Raw genomic sequence first — 16,931 nt, forward strand, 5'->3', positions numbered from 1 at the left:
CAACTGCTAAAGTAAAAAAAATACGCAACTTTATGAACTCACCAGAAGCAATTTGGGAGAGAATATTCCAGAATTCCACAGCCCTGTGCTGTCACCACCTCGACACTACCCACACCTTCACTTTTCAAGTGCAACGGAGGCCGCCATGACAGACCAAGGGCCCTGTGACTGAACGTGATGGCACTAATGACTGGTAGCCCGTGACCACAGTTCCCATGCATGAACACACAGTTAAGAAACTTCCAAAACATGTCACAACTAAGAGCTACAACCAGTGGTATGAACAACAAACACATGACAATGGGAACACCAATTGCCGAATGAAAAACATCGGCCACAATGCAAGAAAAGCATCCCCGTTAAACCCAAGACAAAAACAGCACATCAAATGCACCCAGACTCAAGGCTCTGAGGAGGAACCTTGTGGCATCTGGGTGAGTATATTTAGGGGAGATAGCAGGCTCTCCAGAGACTAGTATGTATGTATGTAGAACTTCGTTCGTACCGCTTAATCCAGAATCAGCAAGTAAAACATAGCTTTTATAAAACCTGGCCTCAGCAGATGCCCCTGTGTTCAGTCAGACTGTTTAATAAACATATAAGGAGAAGCCTGAATGCATGCTTTACGAATGTCAGTAACCAAATCAGTGAGTGCCAGATTTAAGGAGGCAGAAACTGCCCTCGTACAAAGCACGTTTAAAGATGGCAGAGCATCCTTGACTTGTAACCAACCAAAATGCATTCTTTGTTCTAAGAAACAATTTGTATTTGGGAGCCACCTTAACCTTGCATGTTTTTCAATGAAGGCCAAAATGTGTTTCATGCTGCAATCTCGTTAAGACTTTTTCAAATAATACCTGATAGCCTTGGACACATCAAGTTATCTTTCCTTGTTATAGAAGAGGTTTGGACATTAACACGGGAGGACAGGATTCTCATTCAGAGGATTAGCAAACACCACCTTGGTAAAGAAAGCGACATTGGTGGACAAAACAGCTCTCTCTTTATATAATATCATATCACAGCCTCTTCAGCCACCTCAATGTCAGCTAAATGCAAAGATAACCTGATTTCCAAGTTCAACCTCCTTTCCAAGAAGAAGCGAGATCCACACATCAAAAAGTTAGACGTTGACAAGATTGTTATCAATCAGAGTAACAGTCCAATTTCCGACAGCCTAAAATCGGTTCTAGCCAAAGGGTTGAATTTCGCAGTCACCCCTAAACACATCCCAGTTGATGATATCATTGCCCAATCGACGTAGCCCTTTAGGGTTTGGGACACATTACTGCAGATGTGACAAGATCAGAAATCGCTGCAATCCTCAAAAACGCTAAGACACCTATTAGCACCATCAGTAAAGATGAGCGCTTTGAGCTTTCTCAATTAAAAAAAAAGATTACGTCGTTATCCTCTCCGCCGACAAGGGCAATGCCACAGTTATCATGGACAAAACCACATACAATAGCAACATTCAGGACCTACTTAATGATGGTAGCTATACCAAAATTAAAAGAGACCCCACCAACCGCCTCGTTACAAAAACCAACAATATCATCACTGATTTGACATCTTTGATCAAACCAATCAAGCGGTTTTCCTTAAAACCCTCTGCTGCTAGACCACCCAGATTGTATGACTTACCAAAAATCCGTAAAAAAGGGACACCCCTTCGTCCTATCGTCTCCACCATTGACTCACCCACCTACAAACTGGCCCGATTTCTGTCTGAGACCTTACAACCATTCACCGGTAAGACCACCTCAGCTGTACTCAACTCAGCTCACTTGGTATCGTTAATTAAAGACATCTCACTATCTCCAGGTTATTTGCTCGTTAGTTTCGATGAGATCTCTTTGTTTACCAACGTTCCTGTGCTTGACACCATTGCAATCATTGAAGATTTGGTCCAACAAGGACTGAATGCTGATGTACCAGCCCTGGTGAGACACTGCCTCACCAACACCTGCTTCACCTGGAATGGAACATTCTTCAAACAAGTTGAAGGATACCCAATGGGTTCTCCCTTATCTCCAGTTGTAGCCAATGTTTTCACGGAAAAATTTGAGACAGATGCCATCCAGGCATCCACTCTACGTCAGTCCTTATGGAAGAGGTACATAGATGACACGTTCGTCATCTGGCCACATGACCGACCAGCTCTGAACCAATTCCTTAACCACATCAATTCCATACACCCAGCCATCAAATTCACCATGGAGGTGGAAAAGGATGGCAAGTTACCATTCTGGGATGTTATAATCGAAAAAAGACGAGATGGCTCAATGGGACACTGTCTACAGGAAAGCCACCCATACGGATGCCTACTTAAAACCTGACTCCCACCACCATCCTTCCCAGAAGAATTCACTCATCAAAACTCTACACCATAGAGCTCGATGTATTTACGACAGTCATCACCTAGCCAGTGAACTAGAACATGTACACCAAGCTATCAAGATGAATGAATAGTCAGACTACACAATCTGTAAAGTTATCACCCCAACCGTTGGGTAAGAACCATCTGATGACCCAATCAAAACCATCACATTGCCATACATAGCAGGGGTCACTAAACATATTTCCAAAATCATGAGCAAACACAAGATCCAGGTTCGATTGAACACAGTACATAAAATCCGTGATCTGATCCCATCTGTGAAGGATGTGATCCCTGACATGCAATACCCCAGCGACTACAAACTAAGCTGTGTCGGCGGCAGCAGTTACATTGAGGAAACATGTCTTGGACCGTGTTCGTGAACATAAGGCAGATCTGAAACACGGTAGGACCAATACCTCGGCCGTGGCTGATCATTATTTTAATGCGGTGGGCTCACACAAAATTGATTTTTTTTAAGACGAAGGTACTTTGCAAGCCCACTGGCTATCAACAAAGATTTGTTCATGAAGCCATCCATATATATAGACACAGACACAATTTCAACCGAGAAGATGGGTACAAACTGAGCAATCATTGGAAGGACGTTATCAACCAGTCTAAGTCATAATAGGCGATGATGTTCCCATCCTACCACCTTCCAATGTTAGTTGTGCTTTACACCCATTTCAAACTTGCGCTTTCTTCACAGTCACTTCTCGCGCCGACCCCTTGGTTGCGGCTCTGCGATCCTCCATTAACATGCTAATCTCTCTTTAACATGCTGATTTTCACCTGGCAGCCCGTTAATTGGTGGAAAACGAACCACTGCCGGGCTCGCTGCCGGGCTCGCTGCCAAACACTTACATTATAATTGCCTGCTGACATTTAGGCTACGCCCAATTCAAACCCTTATAAACATACTCTTGGGTTATTTCGGTAAAGTCACGTAGATAAAAAAATAACTAACAGATCACGACGTATCGATCGCAACACAAGCCATAGTCTTCAGGTGAAATAATAAAGCAGGCGGACTGCTGAGGCAGAAAGAAATGTAGCGAGAGAGCTACTGAAACCAAAGGTTATAAACAGTTTCCCTTGGAAGCTAACCCCCCTTTTCCTGAAGACGACCGCTTACGTTGCGATCGAAACGTCGTAGTTTTCTGTTATTTTTGATCATTTTCTTTGAACCTATCTACGTGACTTTACCGAAAAACCTAAGAATATGAATTCTTGTGGTCACGAAAGCTTTAAGTGAAGCCATCTTCCAAGCTACACGTTTCAATGCAGAAAAAGCCACCAATTCGGAAGATGGATGACAAATTTCGATTTAAAGCTTTCGTGACTGCAGGGATTCATCTTCTTGGTTCTTTCGGTAAAGTCACGTAGAAGGGAAGTAATAAGACGGCTGCTTGCGTTGTAGCCGAAACGTCGTGAGAATTGTTTTATTATTTTTTATTTGTATTATTTTATTACTTCCCTTCTACGTGACTTTACCGAAAGAACCAAGAAGATGGATGACAAAGTGAGTCTAACATCATGGATAGGTCCAATGGGCAGAGTGGTGACTTTATCAGGGGTCTCCTGAGCAGAACCTCCCTGCATAAGATGGTGAAATAAATAAATGCTCACCAAAGCAACACTCTTTTATCTCTCTTCGAAAAACTGGCACAGCAGCAAGATGAGTATTGACATGGGGTTCCACCAAACCCTTCTGAATCCAGCAAAAAATGTAGGGCTCATGGAACCAGCCATTTTCTATGCACAGCCCATTCACGCGAGCAGGACCTCAATGCCTTCCAGTAGGGTTCGTATATTGGGCCCATGGCGAATCTACATGCCACAACCAAGAACCTTGACACTCGGATAGTTTACGTCTCTCAAACATGTGCTGCTCAAGTCACACATCATACGAGAGGGCCGACAATGTGTTGAGAAACCAGGGATGGCCGTGTGCAGAAGAAGAAGTTTGTTGACCACAGGAGGATGAGACGACACCGGTGCTGGGTAGAAGGTGGATGGGAGAAATCGAATGCAACAGTGATGGGAGTCTACCTCTAATGTTTATCTATCTCACACCGGCACAGCCAACTCCTCCCGGGTGGTCAACCAAGGACAGTTGAGGGTGCGCGGAGGGTTGGAGAGGAGCTGCTGCGCATCATTCTTGAGTGACGCTTCAGAAGGGGGCAGTGACAGGTGAAGGCAGAGGTGGTTGCGGTTTTTTGTCCACGAGTCACTGTACAGTTGCCCCTGTGAAGCTGCACGTGATGGAAAATGAGGAACGGTGTTGCAGATCCCCTATTGAATAGAGCAACCCGATTGCTCTGGCTTGCGCTTTCCATGAAAAGAAAGCTGTTCTTTCTCATTGGTCAATTCAGCTTTGACCATCTTAACCAGTGCAAGTCGCCACACTGAAAAGGCCATCATCACCTTTGAACGGAACCCAGATAGCACGCTCATTATATTCGCTGAAACAGAGGTGTCTCTGCCACCAAACCCTGTTTCACACAATCAAGCCAGACACTGCCCGTGTGACCCATGACATTCTGTAGATAGATCACCGATGCGGTAGATAGATCCTGTAAATAATGAAAGGGATGCTGAGATGTTCTCTGACAGCTCTAACTTGTTGAGCAAAATTTGAAGAAACTTACCCAGGTAAGCGGTATTATATTGCCTTATGAATAGCCCCGGCAGACACCAATTGATATTCTTGAGTTCCTTGTCAAACTGTCTATCTAGAGGCAAGACTCTTCCTGAACAGGATCTTGAGAGTCACAGCCTGCTCAACTTGGGAAACCATGTAAAACTTTGCCTCGTAATTTATGAGAATGCTGCTTTTGGCAAGGGAAGGAGAGCATTTAGCAAGTTTGGAAAAGACACTGGAGAGAATTTCAGCCAATCCCGCGTGTATTTTAAAGACAATGCGCCCTTGAGGGAGGCTTTATTAAAACCACAAAGTCTTCTTGTCCCTAATAGAGCTTTTTTTGGGTTAGATCGTGTAAATATAAATGTGTTGTTAAACCCGCCACCACCCGACACAGCCAACTAGTAAGGTTTGTCACGTAAACAAAACATGGCCACACTGGTGTGTTGGGAGAGTAAACCCACAATATTTACAATTTGAGTATGAAGGTTCGCCGGTAATTACAACCAGCCTCATCAGGCCTTTGCTATGGCTGCTCATTCTCGAGAATATTCGGAACAGTCCCCCTAAGTTATAAGAAGGGTTTCAAAATATCTAGGCTTAGTTCCCAAGAGGTCATTTTAGTCAGTCTTCCTCTGGCACCTGCCAGCAGAAGACAGCCCTTGAAGCTATTTTGTGGATCATGTCCTGGAGTGCTGGGAAGTGGACAAAGTTCAACCAGGGCCAGCTCAAACGTGAGGGGGTCCGAGTCCCCCAGCTCATTCCCTCCTTCATCCTGGCTTTAGTCAAGGCTGTGATCTTCCTCATCGGGAGTTCGCGATAGTCCAAGATCACCGAGGACTTCTCTCCCTGGCTATGTCTAACAGGACACGAGGCGGCCGGTTCTGGGCCCCTGGTTAGAGGTCTGAGGGATGAGCCGAGCGCTTCGAGCTCTAAAGGGGTTGCTGCTCTTTTCTGCTCATGAGACTTGCTGCAGGCCTACCTTCGGGGGTTGTGATGGCAGAGGTGTGATATATGGTTGGGTCCTGGGGCATTTTTGGCACCAACTAGGATGCAGACCCCTCATATGCAACCCCCTCGTGATCTGTCTTAACTTTCCCGGGAGTGGTATCCCCTCACTGGGGGGGGGGGGGTGCACACGAACCTCAGTTTCGATTTAGACACTGTCTTTCCGACAGACCTGTTCTTCACCTGAGGACGGCTGCTTGCGTTGTGGCCGAAACGTCGTGAGAATTATTTTATTATGTTTTTTATTTTATTTCCCTTCTACGTGACTTTACCGAAAGAACCAAGAAGAAGAATCTCAGTGATCCCTGTTTGCACCAAGACAGGCTTTCCACCACGATTCAGGGGGTTGTGGGAAGGTTCTGTGAAATGGTCACCTTTAGTCGTTTCCACTTTCTATCTGTCTGGCTTTGATGGCCAGACTGGAAGTAGGCCGCAAGCACTACTGCCAATTTAAAAATAATCCGGCTTTAAAGTCCAGTATTGATTGTGTGGATCTCTGAGAAACATCCGTAGGCTGCATTCTACACACACGCAGCAATAGGTTGATGTCCTAACCTTTTTACTGACGTGGAGAGGTGGGAAATGTCAGATTGGATGGACGAAATTAAGTTCCAGCGTTATCGCTGCTGGGAATTTAAAAAAAAATCTCGTTGCACTGTACAGCAACCTGAAAAATATAATAAATAAATCACCAGTGTGAAACGTGCTCTGGTTACGGTCACCATCCAACAAAACCAAGTACACATGCATGACAGTGGCGGTCATGGGACCACGGTCACAGGCTTTGGTTCATGGGTCCTTGTGCGATCCGTCACATCTGCCCAGTTGCACCGGACAGTTAAGCGATATGCGGTCTCGAGTCGGTAATAGCATGAGCCTGTGGGATTCTGAGCCATCCGCTCCCCTCATGGCTGGGGTTAAGTTAATGAAGTTGTGTTTGAACTTTATCATCCGCCTGCTGAGTGAGACAGCAGAAATAAGTATGGTGGTATCTGTAATGTAGTATAACTACTCATTATTAAAAAAAAATTACTATCTACCAAAAACAGGGTTGTGGTGGGCACAGTATAATAGTAGATTTTACAATAAATCATTTGTATAAGTTCATGTTATTTTAATAACTTGTGCTCTATGAAACGAAGACATGCCAATTTCTCCCATTTAGCCACACAAACTGTTAGGGCAAAGGCAGTTAATCAGCTTCTATTAAGACTGCCATGGCTTCAATTAAGACTGAGTGTGGCTACCACAATGCCTGGTCACCTTTCACCTCTCCAATGTTTATACACCACAAGATGCTTTTTGTCTTTAGGTTTTTGTCCTTCCCCCGCACCTCCGATGAACACGGTTGACTACGTATGGTGCGAAACAAGTTCGACAAAATACATACAAAGCACTAACCACCCGTTCCACCACCACCCCAAATGAAATGTGCGCGCTCACTCTCCAGGAATTATACATATACACGTCTTTTCTTTCCCGACATTAATGTAAAATATAAATATGTGAACACAATTTGTAAATTTCACATACAAATCTCTACCATTGTGATGAACCAATTATAGGGTGCTTAAAACAAATGTTAACACTTCTGATAATTTGCAACAATACCACAAGAAATGTGCCTCTGGGCTCTGGAGACCACCTGGAGAAGATTCCAGGCACGTGTCGACAATGATGGCGAACAAGTGGAGACATTTTTTTTTATCATGTTCCATTAAAAAAGATAGTCCCATATAAGTGTTGACATTTTTTTGAAGCACCCTGCATTAAGCATTCCTCACCTCTTTAGTGAACAAAGCCTCCAACTCTTGCTCATCCAAATAGCTATCACCATTGGAATCTGTTGGGAGAAATTAAACAGGTCAGAAATAACAACAGCAATTTGCGAAATCTCTTACTTTATGGGACAAAAAAAATGTTGCTTGTTGTTTAGGATTACATAAATACGGATTATGTAATTCAGAGGAGCATGCGAACGGATTACTCAAGTTAGTGCTGTGAGAATACTCCAACGGTTGCTGTGGAATCACTTTTATAATGCCAACCTGCTCTCTTCAAAGGATACAATGATTGAATAATCATTAAATAACAGTAACTGTGAACACACACATTGATTTTCACAGCTAAATTGTGATGAATACAGCAGAGTACTTATAAAAATACACCTTAAGGTGTGAAAATGAAAGAACAGGTTTTCCCATTAACAATAACAGTGCTATTTTACAATCTAGCTGTGCCGAATTTTATACGAGCAGAACCAAAAAGCAAAAAAAATAATAACAAAAAAAAGGTGATTTTTGATTTAAGAACGTCTTTTCATGTTGACTCTGCCATCACCTATGCCCATCAAAATTACTGCACACGTAAACTGTTTCAGAAGTCAAAGCAGTGGGGGCGGGGGGCAGAGTTTGGTTGGGAATAAAGATGGAAAATCGTTCATGACTCATTTGCCACACCAAGGGCTCCCAACCCAAGACCTCCGACATGGTGCATTAGAACTTGCAATCACACAGCATCTCTATAATTGTGTTATTAATTTATAAATCGCAGTAATCCATAAAAATGAAGTGTGAATCTGGCTGAGTAGACTGTCTGTGTGTATCATTTTGAAAAGCCATGTTATTGTTGTTTATAACTGGTTGAGACAAATGGGCATGTTCTTATATACAAATAATAACTGGGCTGAGTTGGTGCAGTTTTCCACATTAATTCCAATTGCTTTTTGTTTTACGAAGTTGCTTGGAGCTAGCACAGGGTGTGTAAATGTTGCTGTATAATATTGCATTCAGGATTAGGGTATAAGATAGTGTGATAACCACAGTATTTAATAATTTGAAAAAGCTCTGCAAAATTATACTTTGATCTTTTTTAATTGTATGATGGACAACTGTTGTTACCAGAATTTTTTCCCCCTACAAATGACTTTTAGGCAAGATACAAATAGTGGATCCGGACGACTGAATTAGCACATGATAAAATACTTCTCGAAATGACAGCAAATGTTCTTAAAAATCTGAAATTACCTGGCAGCTATAAACATAATTATAATAATCTGTGCAAACCTGGATCATTCGTAATAACACTGACCTCTCGGCTATCCAGCTGTATCTTTGTGACTCTCACTTGTATGACTTAGCTTGAATCTATATATATATAAAAAAGTAAAAAATCGTGTGTGGGTTTGTGTGGTCGTGCGCTTGGCTCTCCAACGATGAGGTTGACGTAATAAAAAAATAGCCAGGTACCACGCCATAAACCCTGCCGTGAGCAATCGCTATTCCTTTTTCACATCCGTCAACTTTAAATTCGTTTTATTAGTGATTTAGTGCGATTTCTGTGCGCTTAATTATTTTTTATTTATTTATAACGCATGCACGACCATACCAACTCATGCGCCTTTGGTGGGAAGGATAGCCCATGCCGAGTCGCACGCCTTCGGTGGGAGTGAGGGGCACATTTTCTTTCGCGTTAAACATCCTATCAAAATACACTAAACGCTCAGGTAAATTCTTCACTGTCTCATGTCCCCCCCACTCCGATGCGTGCAGTTATTACTACTATACAGTTGGTAGATGCTACCACTCTACCACTATAGGCCGCAGATATTACTGCAGAGCGGCCCGGGGACATCGTGCCTGGGGGGGGCGGCAGGAGCAGCAGCCTAGCCCCAGACTGCCAAGGTGCCACCTCGGCCGGCTGGACAATCTAGGCGAGGCCGGAGGCTCTGCATGGGACTAAGCCTCACCACGCTACTCTGTCAGGTGAGTACTTTGTGCTATAGAGTCAATACATACTGCTATAGAGTCAGCATGTACTACTGTAATGATAGCAGGTACCACCACAGTCGGTATGCACTGCTGTAATCATAGCAGGTACCACCGCAGTCAGTATGCATTTCTGTAATCATAGTAGGAACCACCAGTCGGTATGCACTGCTGTATTCATAGCAGCTACCACCACAGTATGCATTGCTGCAGTGAAAGCAGGTACCACCACAGTATGCACTGCTGTAATCATAGCAGGTACCACCGCACGGGAATAGGCCTCACCACACCACTCTGTCAGGTGAGTACTTTGTGCTATAGAGTCGATAAATACTGCTACAGGGTCAGCATGTACTACTGTAGTGATAGCAGGTACCACCACAGTCGGTATGCACTGCTGTAATCATAGCAGGTACCACCACAGCCGGTATGCAGTGCTGTAATCATAGCAGGTACCACCACAGTATGCACTGCTGCAGTGAAAGCAGGTACCACCACAGTATGCACTGATGTAATCATAGCAGGTACCACCACAGTATGCACTGCTGCAGTGAAAGCAGGTACCACCACAGTATGCACTGCTGTAATCATAGCAGGTACCACCACAGTATGCACTGCTTCTGTGAAAGTAGGTACCACCACAGTATGCACTGCTGTAATCATAGCAGGTACCACCACAGTCAGTACACACTGCTGTTACATTTTTAAGAGTAGTTTTTAAATATTTTTAAGACCCGGGCAATGCCGGGTACTTCCCGCTAGTCTTCTAAAAAGGTTCCTCTATCGCGATGATGTAAACCTGCATTCTCATTTAACTGAGGGTGCGAGGCCCTTGACAAAACAAAAACCAGACACCTGCTTTCTGGCTCATTTATTTTGCCAGATAGTAAGATGGAATGTTATCATCATCAGATATATGCAAACCTAACATTTGCACAAACATTATATTACGTGGTGCGGCGGAAGATGATTCAGGTAAACGAAGGGATTTTTTAAATAATTATATCTATCCTGATCTGTATCTGGGAAGAATATTAAAATGTGTTTCTCTCATTCCCACACCATATTTATTTCAGATTCAGAGATACTAGAAATCTGGCTGTAACAGCCCTCTTTAACACTTGTCTGTTTACACTTAAGATCAATGTTTCAGTCTTTTTTGAAAATAATGTATTGGTAGGAATACTTTCAACTGTTTCAAACGGGTTTAATTATTTTGGTTTAGTCTTGAAATGTAAAAAAGGGCTTCACTTTCTCTCTGGCCCTCTATAAATGTTTATACACATACACATTCATATAACCACACGTTCATGTCAACGTCTGAAGATTTGAAAAGCGAATGTGTTGTGCAAATACTAGAATCTTTTATGCAAACATTTTTCAATGGGATTAATCTTAAACAAGCCATCAACAAGGTTGCCTTGCTGACAAGGTCTGTTGGCCTCTAGACAAGATAAATGAATACCTTGTGATCCTAGCCCTAATAGCCAACATGCCACAAACAATCATTCAACTGTCAAAGAAAAATGTCTAGCCCCATGGCATACCGACCTTTCAAAAGCAGTTAGAGCCACCTCTTGTCACTTTTATAAAAGAAAAAAAAACTTCACCCTGGATATTGAAATGTCAGCTTCATGTAAAAAAAGGAAACTGACATATGTTTAATGAACTTAACAAATGTTAACCTTTAAGTCATGATTAATTTGATTAATTTGTACAAAACAAATTTGATTCTGTATGTGCATAACTTATTCATATCAAGGCTGCGGAAAAAGGTTGTGTGTGCATCACGAGGGAGTTGAAACACTGTGTGATTCACAGATGGAAGAACACGTTGATGGACACATCCTTGATTGGAGGAACCCACTGCTGAAAATGAATGAGCTCTCTTTTTTGTGCAACGAGTGCTCTCCATCATGTTAACTTGCCTTTTAATAAAAGACACGCAGAACAGACATTTCAGTAACGTGCACAACAGCGTCAGCGGTGGTGGCCTACTCGTGCCCTTCTATCGAGGAATGCATTTCAGACAGCAGCCGCACTTGAATGTCAAATACGAGAGAGCATTGTGGGCACTTACAGTACCACGCATATTTGAAAATGAAGTCTAAATTGTGACTGCTTCATGCAATGCACATTGTGCCCGTTTACAACAAGCAGATTGGCACCTGTTTATATTAATCTGCAGACTTGTGAAATGTAGACAACACCCAAAGCACTTTGCAGTAAGTACAAAAGAAATGAAATGGATATGAGTTGAGGCATTTACCTATGCATTTATAAAATAAATAAACCGATCACTCAATCTGCGTGCATCATTACATATGTATGAGACACAGCAAAACACTTCAGGGCAAATGGTTTACTAAATAAATGTGCACACTAACATTTGTGGTTTATTTACTTATTGAGTAATCTTTAACATTAATGCAATGTGATATTATACAATTAGTACATACTCATAAGGTATTTGAAGTAAAAATGTAGCTTAGTTCAGTATCTAATTTAAAAATTCCCTAACTGCTCATTATGCAGTTAGGGAATTGCTTAGTTTGTATGACAATTTATTCTTGATCCAAAAATGTATTATTATATTGGTCTCTAATAAAACTAGAGTAATGAAAAGTTGCTAAATAACAGTTGGAGGGACGCAACTTCAAACACAGAGTACAACAACGATGGTAATTATAGGTTGGATCGGGATCATAATTATGACAAAATCAAACAAGGGAACTTTTGGAATGCTGAACTTAATATTGAAAAGCAGCAGGTGAGTAAAGTAATAAGGGGACAAATGTAAATCAGGATCATGATGCTGATTTCTAAGAAAAAAAAGTGGGCTTGTGAAGGACATACAATGTGATAGGTGATGGACAAGACGAGTGATGAACAGCCAAAGCAGAGATCACAACCAAGAAGGTGACCACCATGGCGATGGAGTAATTCAATTAACTTGTGCTACAGTGAAATTAATTGTGGCATCACAGGAACATAAGACGATGGCATGGAATGTGGAGGGCTTCATACAGCAGTGGGTAGACCACATCTCATGGTGATGATAGTGATTTTTAAACAGGACCATCCCAACGCGTTTCACATCATAATTAAATAACCTGCTGAGAGTGAGATAAAATAAGGCTTTATAGAAAAAAGCAACATCTTCAAATGATTTAATTACAGCAGTAAATAAAGTGAAGATTACAAAAAAACTATCAATAAAAATATTCGTTGGTAAAATCCAGAAATATATCACTTTTATTCTTATATTATCATCACTTCATGTATATACTCCTGTGCGAAATCTCCTGCTGTGTATGTTGTGATAAAATTATGATCCTACTGTGCACTAGCTTACCTCCCCCATAACGTTCACCGGATTATATTGTTAGTTGTTTAGAATTTCCATTGCGTTGCCTATGACACTTTGTCGACTAATCAAACCAAATCTTCCTTGCAGCTGCTGACCTTTAACTGACAGGGCCTGCACAGCATCTTGAGGGTAAACGTGGGTACACTCAATAATATTATGGCAGTCAGTGATGGGCTGGAATCTTATCTCGGGGTCTACATAAAAAAATTGCCCCCCCTCTCCCCCGTCTTTACTTTCCCCCTTAACAGCCACTGTAATTATGCATGGCCTCGTATCCTTACCATATCACAGCTGCGTGCAGTTTCACTAGGATCATGACAACAAACAAGCGTGCGTAAATTTCAATTGTGTGGCAACTCGTTAATTCTTGGGCCCTCTTGTCGAGGCTTAAATTACATCCCAGTGACTTGGGGAGTTGAAAAAAACCCTTTTGAACTTCACGGAAACGTGACGACGAGTTTGTGGACATGTGGGACAGATTTAAGCAGGCATTCTTTTATTCTCACAACAGCCTTAAAAACCTGACAGCCACCTGCAATACAGAAACATCTAAGCCAAACTATTTGCCGGTAAATTGTAGGGTTTTATCTGGCTTAGACCCAACATAGCCATTAGGGAAAACGACATCTGGTATTACTCCTATTCGATCACTTTGGAAGGAGGCCGCAGCAGTGGACATTTTAAGATCGCAGGTCACACAGAAACTCAGTGCTCAAAGTAACTTTCCACCGGCCTGCGTCCCGGTGATTTATATGAAAAAGGTGTCCACAGGACACACTCCTGGTATTTAACATTAGGGCCCAGCACTGGATTTCACAACCTGCATGTGCAATAATTTATATTTGGCCGGTGAAAAGGGTACCTTTGAACAAGAATCATGCGCAATTAGTGCACTAAAATTACACAGGCAAGATCGTTTGAGAGTGACAAGCTGCCGCTTAAATTGTCAAATATAACAAGTACAAGAATTTGGTGCTTTGTTACGATCATTCAATAACACAATATTTAGAAAGTCTGCTTGCATTACTGCATTCAATTTGGCATGCTGCAGTGATATGTATGGTTTGGGGTTTAGCGCTATGATTACCTATGAATGGCACAATGGGCAATGTTTATAACTTGCCCGTGGAAAACATAATATGTAGGGAATGAAATGCCTGATCTCAGAATTGCTAAATGACAGTTCCAGTTTATAACACGAAATGAAACGAATTTGTTCACGGTGAGAGTTGCATGAAGAATGTTATATCTACACACAACATAATTCAAATAACAATCATACATTAGTGGACTGGTCAGTCACCACAACAGATTACCAATTAATTTGTAAGTGAAGAAAGTGGTACATTTATGCCAGATTTCAAGTGGCAGATTTTGAAGCCAGTCGTTTCTTCGTTCAAATGCTCTGAAACATTGTTCCACAATTTAAACAGGAACATTATCTATCAGTTTTAAAATACTACCAAAAGGGTCTCTGAATTTCACTTAAGGTAAGCCATAATGATAAACTGCATGGCGTCAGACGGTTATAATTTCCTTGGATGGGCCTCATTGAACACACAGATGTATTGCAGCAGGGTGTTTGGAAATCCAGAGTCGTGCTGGCCTCATATGGGCCATAAGTTGAAAACCCCCGATTGCTGTCATGGTCTTGTGGCTTTAGGCAAAGGGCTGTTATCACCCAGTAATGCCTGTATCTGAGCTGATAATGACCCTCTCATGGGTGGGCAGATAGGTGTCTCAGAGATAACCATTATTTGTGCACTTTCAGCAACAGACACAATCTGCTCACTGGGGGATATATTAATAAACTGCTGGAGTATTGTGTGTGACTATTTGTTTATGATAATATTTTTAATAAAATTAATGGCAGAGACATTTTTAGAAAGACCGCTGAAACATTCCCTTTTTGTGTTTACTAAAATGGTAAAAATTATTTTGCTTCTTTTTTCTATAAGTGCAGGCACTTAACGTTATTGTTGACATATGGAAGTATTTCAGACCATGGGTGACAGCTATTGTTATGTTAAACACATAAAAAAATCATCACACTGTAAACACAACAAAAAGGCATTATTTTTTATACCATATTACTCACTGAACTACATCTATACTTTTAACTAGGTATATAAACATATAACATTTTAAAACTGCTACTATAAGTCATCTATAAGAAATTTTTAAAAATGCCTCCATTATTTGCAAAAGTTGGTTATGCGCAACGCCGTAAAAAGACACATTTCACTGTTTTCGTTTAGAGTTTTAAACTACCGTAATACCAATTGTGTCCAATACACCTTTGATTATGGTTGCCCAAGTTAAAGAGAAAGCACCCCCATCTTTAACACAGTGCAAAGGCAAGGTAAGACTAGTTGAATCAAACAAATGCAACCGGTTAAAATAATTCCACTTCCAGTGGGATATGTACAGGTATGTTGTAACTACCCACAGCGACGGGTTTGAGTGATGTATTGACACTCACCGTGCAGTTTAAAGAACGTCTTGGGCTCAAACTGTTCCGGGTCCAACCCATCGCTTTCCTCCCAAACCTCCTGAAGCTGGTCTTTACTCCCCTGTGCACAAACACGGCCGACAAACACAGTTGGGTCAACATTGATCTACGAGTAATGTTCCACACGCACCACTGAACTACCACCAATGTTCCACGAAGAGACAGAAATTGATGACAGTGGATCAGTGATTGAACATGCAGACGGACAATGGATGAGGTCATGAACATGTGCAAAAAATACAATGAACGTTTTCTAAGATTCTTGTGTACAATGTGATGGGTGTGAAAGTTAAGTTTTGGCACTTCTAATAAAAAACACACAATGTCGAAAACTTTAAGGTGGGGTGGTGTTGAAGGGAAGGTTTTGACAAGTCAAGCTGCAGTACTGATGTAAGGGTATGTTCACGGCAAGTCCCCATTCATTCAGCAGCAGATAGGAACCTGACCCAGCATGCATGATCGACCAATGCATTCTCATGTTGAAGGCTGCAACCACAGCTATTTATATTTCATGACAGTATAAACAGCACAATGTTTTTTCACGTGGCAGATTTATTGCACTCTGCGTGTTGCTTTATTTGTATGATGATGGACCTTGTACCATCCGGACAAAAAATGTTAATGCAATTAAACTTCTTTCTTTAGAAACAGGTGAAAAACTGTCGCAATATTGCAAACAATTAACTTATGACAGTCAATTTTTTTGAGATGTCATGATGATTAATGTCCTAGGTGTTTTAGTTGGCCATTTGTAAATTGGCATAAAAACAAGTTGTATGGCCTGAACATCCATGAGGTTTAATTTTGGAAAATGAAGAAAATAGACATGCCATGCCTGGGCAAAGTGGCTCACTGTCAATGACCAAGGCTGTCCAAGCCATCTTTTACCCAGCGGTGATAGCTTTGGCCTGAAATGTAAAATGAGTTCCACCCACAATGCTATGCATCAAGACCATTTGTGTAGACAGTTACCATAGGCACAGCTCTCCTTCCAGAATTAAACACACTGGCAGTGTTACAAGTCCAGCTGCATAATGTGGAGTGCAAACCACTCTGTGCCCGTTGAAAGAATGCAGTAATAAATGTTCCCCTATGGTATTTTAAACCATGCTACTTAAGAGCAATTCAGGCCGCATTCTGTACAGGATAAAATAGGTCTGTAATCTTTAAAATGAAAGAGTAAAAAGTATTTTCTTTCCAATGGCAGAGTGAATGGCTTGGTCTTAAACACTGGCTCCAAGTGAAAT

The 16,931-nt window shown here is 41.7% G+C and overlaps 1 protein-coding gene across 7 annotated transcripts in view; it reads right to left on the minus strand.

The window, feature by feature from the left end:
• Positions 1–16,931, minus strand: part of LOC144720233 (nucleobindin-2-like) — a 108,035-nt gene that overhangs the window by 52,306 nt on the left and 38,798 nt on the right. For all 7 annotated transcript variants that reach the window (XM_078596785.1, XM_078596784.1, XM_078596786.1 and 4 more), the window contains exons 7-8: positions 15,655–15,745; positions 7,820–7,878 (exon numbers count right to left, since the gene is read on the minus strand). In XM_078596785.1, coding sequence (XP_078452911.1) covers positions 7,820–7,878; positions 15,655–15,745 — 150 coding nt within the window. The remainder of the gene's footprint in view (positions 1–7,819; positions 7,879–15,654; positions 15,746–16,931) is intronic.

The sequence above is a fragment of the Lampetra planeri genome, chromosome 8, assembly GCF_965212315.1.
Source record: "Lampetra planeri chromosome 8, kcLamPlan1.2.h2, whole genome shotgun sequence".
In the NCBI taxonomy this organism is placed as follows: domain Eukaryota; kingdom Metazoa; phylum Chordata; class Hyperoartia; order Petromyzontiformes; family Petromyzontidae; genus Lampetra; species Lampetra planeri.